The 9612-nt window shown below is 28.8% G+C and overlaps 2 protein-coding genes across 3 annotated transcripts in view; both read right to left on the reverse strand.

Annotated features, from left to right (window-relative positions):
- The window catches only part of LOC119668769 (phosphatase and actin regulator 1), a 413254-nt gene that overhangs the window by 30889 nt on the left and 372753 nt on the right, over window positions 1-9612 (reverse strand). The window lies entirely within an intron of this gene.
- The window catches only part of LOC119668845 (LIM and SH3 domain protein Lasp-like), a 43899-nt gene continuing 42530 nt past the window's right edge, over window positions 8244-9612 (reverse strand). The window contains exon 2 of the mRNA XM_038078510.1: window positions 8244-8342. Within this exon, the coding sequence (XP_037934438.1) occupies window positions 8244-8342 (99 nt within the window). The remainder of the gene's footprint in view (window positions 8343-9612) is intronic.

A 9612-nucleotide genomic window follows, 5' to 3' on the forward strand; every position in this document is an offset into this window, starting at 1 on the left:
TTCGTGGTAAGCGTTTTGAGTCGATTGAATCGGTAAAAGAGAATTCCCTGAAGGAACTAAAATACCTTCACGGGCCTATGAAAAGTGTATGGAAGATTGGATTAAGCATTGGCATATATGTATCGCTTCAGAAGGAGCATATTTTGAAGAAGATAAAATAAATTTGGAGTAAAATTTAATTTGTGTTTTATTTACAAAATCCGAGTACTTTAGAGCAGAAGGTACGACTAAGTGTTTCTAAAACTTACTGTTTACATTTGAAACGCTTATGTTTCATAGTGAATACCTCTATATAAAGGGTGCTTAAGCTGCGGCATAACCAAAGAATACTTTTTTTCTTATGATTTTTTTTAACATTTTTTACAATTGCTTACCACATATTGTTAGTGGCAAGTTAGTTTGTAAAAATACTTTGATATTTCATGACAAATCGTTTGAAAAATTGACACTAAAATGTACAAATGGTTGAACGCAAGACATAAGGCAATTGTCACTGCCACAAAAAAGCAAGTGTGTTGCGCTACGTTGACTCTACTGGAACGTTAATCAAACAATCAATACTGTTTATGGCAAAAATGCGGTCATCATGTGCACTTAAATGCATCCAAGTAAAAGCACACGCAAATGCAGCATTTGAAAGTAGAATGCAAATAAAATGTTGCACTGTTTACATGTTTATTATGTCATTATGTGAGCGAGCTACCATAAATGGAGCTCTATGGATAGTGTATCTGATTGTATGACTGTCAGTGAGTAATGGAACACTTTTTAGCATTTTTTGCTGTTTTATTAATTTTACTTTTAGTTGGGTTTAACATCATACGCCACGCCAGTTATAATTTTTTATGATTTACACTCATTCATTCATTCATTATAAGTTCTACGTTCTACACTGCTTAACTGCTGACTGACTGACTGACTGACATGACACTCCTCTTTTCAATATTCCATTTTTTAAATTATAAAAAATGGCAGCAGCCAAGTATTTCTAGGTAATAGATACAGCACGGAGTTGGGCAATTTTGGTAATTGAAAATGATTTTTCTACTTGGTTTGACTTTTTTGGGTTTGTAGCCGAATTTTGTTTTTAGTAATGTGATATATGCCAACAAATGCCTTTTTTTTCAGTATATGCAAATATACATATATATATATATAAATATTTGTATTGTATATAATATAGAATATTTATTTTTATTTACTATTCATCTTTGAAATGAACGTTAAAAGTAAAAACAATTTGACACAGTAAAATACAAAACAAATCAACTGTATTTGGCTCACTGAGTTTTTATGTTAATGGGTAAAGAAGTATAACAATTATTCCAAAAATATATTTCAATATTTAATTTTGGCAAACAATTTGTAGATTTATGATATTTGCACAGTACTTTATTGAATATATTCACATACTGAATATATACATTTACAGATATATTTTACATTTTATTCAAAAAGAACTTTATGAATGGCGGAGGTAAATATTTTGCTTTCATACATACTATGTTTACATAATAAATATTTTATATTTCAATAATTATTTGCCATTTTACAAGAATTTTGGAGCTGAAACTATAAAAATTGAACTGATATGTAAAGTAATTAAATATTTTGTAGAGTAATCCTACCCATTCAGTCTGGAGATCAGACGAAGAATCACCATCAGTCTGGAGATCAGACGAACAATCACCATTGCTAATAGGTGCTACTATGGGCTCAGTAGGCAATTGGGATGTAGAGCTCTCTCTCGACAAACGAAACTTACGCTCTATAGGTCGCTCATTCTCCCTGTGCTTCTGTATGGCGCAGAAGCATGAACGTTATTACAGAATGATGAAGCAGCACTGGGAGTGTTCGAGAGAAAAGTTCTTCGTAAGATCTTTGGTCCTCTACGAGTTCGGTAACGGGTTGTGATGGCCAAATAAGTAAGTAAGTAAGTAATCCTACCCATTATCCTTAGAGACATTTTAGTTTGCAATGTCCTTTGCTATATGAGTTCAAACACCTGCTTACTTTGAGGCACTTTGTATGATTATAAAAATACATTATACATAATACATATACATAAAAATCTTCTTATTAATGTTTAAATAAATTTCAAATGCTATGTGCGAAGGTCCTTTAGTCACCTATAGCTAATTTAATTTTAAATGCAAAATAATTCTTTTCGATACTTATGGGTTCCTTGTAAAGTTTGGAGTTGTGCGGACATTGCTGGTGCCGCTTGAATATGATCGTGTTGTAGTAGGAGGTACTATCTTAATGTGTGGAGTGGTGGTCGATACGTTTGCATGAGCACGGAGAAATGGGATACCTGCTAGATTCTAATCATAGTTGTTTGTGATTGGTTGATTTGTATTTGTATTGACCCAAGTAGTTGTAGTTAAATATACCGGTGATATACTGAGGGGATGTGCCTATACCCATGGTAGTGGATATAACCTTATAAGCATGACGGAGCTCCAGTCAACTAATTGCCGACTAAAGGCCTGGACTTCAAATAAAGAAATTAATACTTTTAAATAATAGTATCTGTTATACGATATATTCGGTCTCAGTGAATTCAATAAGAGATTCAAATATAAAAAAACTCAACCTTAAATATTAAAATACTTTCTTTGATACATTAGTTTCTTTTTCGTAGTTTAAAATTCCTTTGATCCGGAATTAAAGATTTAACAATGCGTATTGAGATACTTAAAAGATTGTATATAGATATTTTGAAATATTATAGCCTGTCAAAATGTATCTATAATTTGTAATTTAATGAAAATTATTTTAAAGTTTCGCTAGTATTTTTTGGCTTTCAATTTTTGGGTTCATTTTTAAACAGTCACTTATAAGATAAATGATTTACAAGCTTCATTGATATTTAATGAAGTAGTAAAACAGTCTAAATAAAGATGAAACTTCATTGCATTTAATGCAATATTCATGTTAGACCTACTAGAATTTTTTGACTTCCTGTTACTCGTATGTATGTCACTCTTGCTTTCGAATAAATAGTTGACTTCTCTATATTTACATATTTCAATTGACCAATGAGTTACCTAATAAAGTTAAATGAATTTTTTTAAATGACTTTTACTGCATTGGTTATTTTTTACTGCAATGAAAATAAGACATGTGCATTGTCATCATTTCAGAGTAATGGACATTATAATGGATGTCAGGAACTTTTTGCATTGTTGTTGCAATTTAGTCCAGTTTTACTATACAAATTCTATGTTTAACTATTTCGAAGTGGGTATAAAAGTACTACTTTCAAATTGTATAGGAACTCCTTTTTTGCTGACAAACTGCAAAATGCCCTTTGTTGATTACTTTATCTATATACATATTTTCATCAACTTCCTTTATAAAGTATCTATGTACAATTGTAATGGAGTATATGTGATGGTGACGTTTTTATGCATTTCACTGCTTCGATTTTTCGCATTTTGCTTCGAATCATACAAATTTATTTAAACTCTCCTCTCCTAATGTCTGCATATGGCTCTAAACGTTTGTTTGTAATTGCAAGAAATTTATCTACGGTTGAACTATTTCTATTTAGTTTGTTTACTATAGAAAAATCCTCTAATCAAAATATTTTAGTTTAACATTTCAAAGTAAGAATTTGTTGTATACAACAGATCAGTACATGAGAAAATGAAGGAAATTGATTTCATTTATTTTCTGGATGCTTTGATAGTTGAAAATTAAAATTTGTATAATATATAGATATATAATAATATTAAATTAAGTTTAATATAGAAATCAAAAGATAAGTTTTGTATGTAAATAACTAAAATTGCGACGTTCTATATCGCATTTAATTAAAATGTTTTAAATTGATCAAAAAAAAAAGATAAGAACTTAACTTAGAATTTATTGAAAATTAAATACCCTACACACCAATTTATATTGAAGTTTTAACAGATACATAACTAGACTTACTTTAAATCGCCTAGTCCAATTGTTTAATAAACATAATGTGATTTTATATTTGGTAGTTATTATTTAGTTTAAAATATTAAAATCGTATAAAGCTTTAAAAGTAAACCTTTTGTGACAGCACAAAAATTTTATAAAGAGGTTTTTCGAACAGTAGTGAACTACAACAACAAAAATTTTATGTTTTTTATATTATTTTAATTAATTGAATTTTTGGCTGACCATACAGCTGTTTCGAGTGTTGCCAAATACACATCATCAGTGGTCTTGGAAATAATTCTTGTATTTAATTATTCGTAAATAACTATTTTTGAGATTGCAAGTACCAGGAATTGAACTCGGGTCCTGCCAAATGTGAAGCTAACAAAAATTTTATGAAAACACTAATAGAATCCTAGGAATTTTAGATAAGAAAGAGTATGTTTTTAAAAGCTATATTTAGACTATAGATTATATATAATAGCTTGACACTTTACAAAATGAGAAGGTCTATCGTGTGGGCACGTCAAAATCAAAACTGTTGTTGCTTTCAATACAAACCACAAAAAATGAAAGTGAGAGTGAGAAAATGAGTGAGATAGAAGGATACAATACCAAGAGATATTCAAAAGTCATTCGTCCAGTCCTTTATCGCGTTCTCATTGACGCGATTCGCTAGGGACTATCTGAATTTGTCTGTTTGTGTGCCCAAACTCGAAAGACTTGCCCGTGTCACTTCACGTAACGTGGGCCTTAGAAATATTCAGTAAATCCTCTTTCAAATAGAATTTTCATGTAGCTTTAATTAAGATAATTAATCTCATTTACACCCAATTTATGTGTGAATTTTTATCATAGATTGTGACAATAACATATGGTATATTTGACTGGATTTTATCATTACTTAATGCTTAGGATTCCTTTCTATATTGTAATTAAAATAAAATTTTCCTACCGAAACTCAAAATTTAAAGCCTATGTTACCTCATTCGTTGTGTACCTAATATAGCATGATATTTAGTGTAGCCTTCCTTGGAGGCCATTAAAGTAAAGAAAGAAAGTAATAGAACGAAGCTAAAATCATAAATTGTGTTTTATTATTATTTGAACATTGAATTGGTAGAAAAATATGTTTTCTAAATTAAGCATTTAACAATTTTATTCCATTGAAAACATTTTATACATTTTTTCTCATAAGTCAATTAAAATTGTAAAATAAATTGTAAATTTCATTCACAATATAGAAAATATGTATATAAATTCATTGTCTCATTCATTACTAATATGTGTTTGTATGTTTATGTAAGCTTTAAAATTCAGTCATTGTTAAATATATTATAGAAGGGTTTATGTATTATTTTATACTGCATTTCCTCTCAACAATTCGGAATGATGGAATGATTATTGCTCAAGCACACACGTAGAATAATAAAAATTTCAACAATATACATATTTGTTCAAAAAATATTTCCACATCTTCAATGAGGTGTGACATTGTCTACAAAACTCCATGAGCACATAAACAAAGTGTCACAGATGTAAACAAATATGCACTCCTATCAACACAGCAAAACGAAAACAATATTTTTTAGAATTATAGATACAACACAAATGCTTACTCGTATATGTGGAAAGACAATGACTATTGCAACATCCTGCATTATGGAGTAAGGTAAGCAAGCTAACTTTGTGTTTCAATGTAGCGCTCATATTCTGCTGACTTATTTGGTAATGTTTACACTGAGTGAGGTAGTGTGGAATTATAAGTTGTGCTCGCATTGTATCTCTTGACACTTCTGACACACATTTTTCTTACCTCAACAGCCTCCAGCGCACTAGCAACTATCAACCAACAACCAACAACAATCAACCAGCAACAATGTAAACAATACAAACAATTCTACGGAAGCCAGAAAGCGCATTTTCCGCACTCGAAATATAAAAGATATTTATATTCGTTGAGATAAAAAATTGTTCATCTTCGCTTTTGTTCAAATAAAATAAAAACAAAAGTATTTCTAATGTAACTGTCTTGCGTCATAAAAAGATAATAAAGTTAATACGATTAAACACTCAGCAAAATGCAATTTAAAAAATAAATTTGATATTTTATAACATTGTTAAAATTCTTCTGTTTATATACCATAATACCATAAACTTGGCTTATGGATATTTGATACTTGGAAGTTAATGTCTTTGATCAAGACGGAGCAATAATTATCAATTTTAAAAAGCATTTAAGTGTTATATTACTACATAGAATATGTAAAGAAATATATTTAAAAAAACTATAAACTGAATAATGAAACGAAAACTAGTCAAATTCAATGTAGTTTGATTAAAAATACTTTAATTATGATAACCAATCATACTTCTTCAAAATACTTTTTTATGACGTGCGTACTTTATTGATTATGATCTTGCTTCAACTCCGATATTTATATGAAAAACAAATATCTATACTATAATATCATCATATAATTTAGTTCTTACTAATGGATCTTAAGCTTCCAAAGAAATTTTATGATTTGGTTGAAAATAAAACCGAAATATCTCAAAATGATCAAGAATCTATAAAATAACTTTTTGCATTGGCCATGAAATCTAGAAGCACTCTAAATAGATAAATTGAATCTATAATGATTTTATTTACTAAACTAACTAAATCACACATTGGAAATGTCACATTGTTTACAAAGTATCCCTTTAAATTGAGCTTATATTAAGTCAGAAGTAGAACCTTTTCTACAGCCAAGCATGCAGTGAGTGCTCAACGTGCCTGAAATACGAGTAAAATAAGGAAAAGCCTCAGTATCATTTAAATATATGTAAACTGCTGTTAAACTGAAGGATCAAATGTGTGGATCTCTAAACAAGAAGCGTTTGCATTTATCTATTTCCCATATAAATCTATGTAATCTGCCACTAAATTGAAGTCCTATATAAGAAGCGTTTCTATTTATCAAAAAATGTTTACAAATTCACATATAACATGTATTGTAAATAAAAAATGAATTGGATTGTTTCCGAGTTTCATATACGTGGTTAGACAAATTATTGGAAAAAATTAATATATTCCAATAATTGTGAGACAATGACAAATGGATGTACTACGATAATCCTAAAGGCAAAAATACATGGGGTCATCCAGGCAAACAATCCATATCAACACGAAACTAAAACATTCATTAAAGTGAGGTTATGTTGCGCATTTGTTGGAATCAAAAAGAAATGGAGAACTATGAACAGTTAAAACCGAACGGAACTATTACTGCTGAAAGCTGCTAACAACAATTGATAGATCTGAACCATGTATTGAGCGAAAAACTTCCAATTCTAGCAACCAAACATCGTAAAGTGATTTTGTTGCACGGTAACGTCGAACATTGTCTACAATTATAAAGTAAGTAAAATATACGTCAGAAGCACTTAAATAGTAAATTCTGCCGCATGGTTCCTATTTACCAGATGGTGCTTCATCAGATTACCAATTGTTCCGATCAATATAAGGCGCTCCTTAAGATTAGCACTTCAGAAAATGGATCGATGAAAGAATTGTATCAAAAGACAAATAATTTTTTTTCCATATTACAAAAATCGTCAAAAAAATGTTTGATGTTCGAATAAATCCAATAAATTTTCTTATACACCCAATACTACCGTTAAGCAAATTAACTATATAGTAATGGCAAAAAGATTATCGACATGAATTGATGTAAATGCAGGTTATACAAGGATGGAGTTTGTTAAAAACACCGCTGGTAGACAATACTAGAAATGTATAAGGTTAAGTTATTAATGTCACTCATTTATGTATAAGCACCTTATACATCATGGTCTAGTTGAAGATTGGGATTTAATGGAAAAATTTTCTGAGCAGTGTTTATTTAAATACATACGATCAGAACTATAGGATTATTATTTTCTACCAACTGGAGCTATATTGGCATTACAGTAAATCAAGAATTTTTTAATAATTGAGATGGTTTGGTACATATACGTGCTATATTTATGTAAAGACTGGGGTTAGAGAGTTTGAATGTTCTTGGTCTATATAAATATAGTATTTTTTGATTATATTGATATTGTAATAGCCAATACTGATGGTATAACATACATAATACATGTGACTTAATGATATAAGATACATTTGAATTTTATTATTAGAAGTATGTCGAAGTTGAAAATAAATAAATTTAGTCACAGAATTCAGTATTATAAATTTCAACGATCATAAATTGTTGCATAAAAATATATTTCGCATAATTTATCACAAGCTCAATAAATAACAATTAGACAATATAATATATGTTTCTAGGTTATTTTACTTACGCCTCGCAGTATGGTAATTTGTTGAAACCCTTGTAAGTTTTCATATTCAACGCCATCCCGCACTCTGTGCACTTAAAACATGTTTTATGCCATGTCTGAAAAGATAGAAAAAATAAAAATAAATAATTAAATTATACTAATTGCAACAAATACTATTGTTTAAATTTATATTGATATAATATTGATTTTATTGAATTAATTACAGCATATTTACACGTTGAACCAATAAATAATTATAAATTAAGTTGGCTCATTGTGTGGCATGTCACGTGTTCCTTCGTGTCACCTGCTCAAAACTTTCTGATTATCTCTTTAGAATCAAAATTGTGTGAATCCCATTTATTTAGTATACCGACAGCTGTCACTTGTATAAGATAAAATACAGAGAATTTTTATTGCGATTTATATTCTTATTTAGAACGCTATAATCTATTCTTTATGAACGTGAGAAGTTCTGAATAACACATAACTTAAATGGAAAGAATTGTTATTTAGATATAATAGAAATGACTTTTAAAAAAAAAAAATCATATAAGATCATTGTGCTCATGTCACGTTTACATTTTATGTGTTTAGATAGTCATCACTATTAGTTAATAATGAATTTAATGTAAATTGCTCAAGATAACTTTAATCAAAGTAAAAATTTTATTTTTATTACTTTTAGATATTTTTTATATATAAATTTTATTATTATTTTTATTGATAAAAAGCGTTTATTGATATTAATTTCAAACAAAACAACATATTTTTATTATTAATAAAATATAACGTATTAAATATCACATGACTTTTTTATGGTAATAATATAAACGTTTTCTGACATAAAGAAGCTTAACAAATTTAATCTTAAAAGCAGTTTAAAATTTAATGCTAAAATAAAGCCACAAATTTCAAAACTTAAAAGCCAAAGGGATTATTAAATATAACAACCAATCTAGGACCAAACAAAATAATGATATGTGTGTGTTTGTATAATTTACTTACATACCACTCATTGTAGCAGTCCCATTTCTCGGAGGAGTTTGTAGAACTTTGTTTTTGAGTAATCATTATATCGTGACTTGGTTAATTTCAAGTCAACCGTTGATATAAAATACCTGATAATATATATTATACATATTTATGTAACGGCAGAGCTTTATATAAAATAATTGCTTTATTCAGAATGTCGAGATCAGTTATCTCATTTTGAAAACGAATAAACAGCAGCAACTATTTACGAATCGAAATGCACCATAACTGTTCTATAAAATTTTTGAACAATCAATCAAGTCATGATAATTAAGGGTGTTATATATGTTCAAAAATATACATATAATATAATATAATATATTTTATCAGAGGTCCACCGTATAGGAGTAC

Source organism: Teleopsis dalmanni, chromosome 1, assembly GCF_002237135.1.
Source record: "Teleopsis dalmanni isolate 2A chromosome 1, ASM223713v2, whole genome shotgun sequence".
NCBI lineage: Eukaryota > Metazoa > Arthropoda > Insecta > Diptera > Diopsidae > Teleopsis > Teleopsis dalmanni.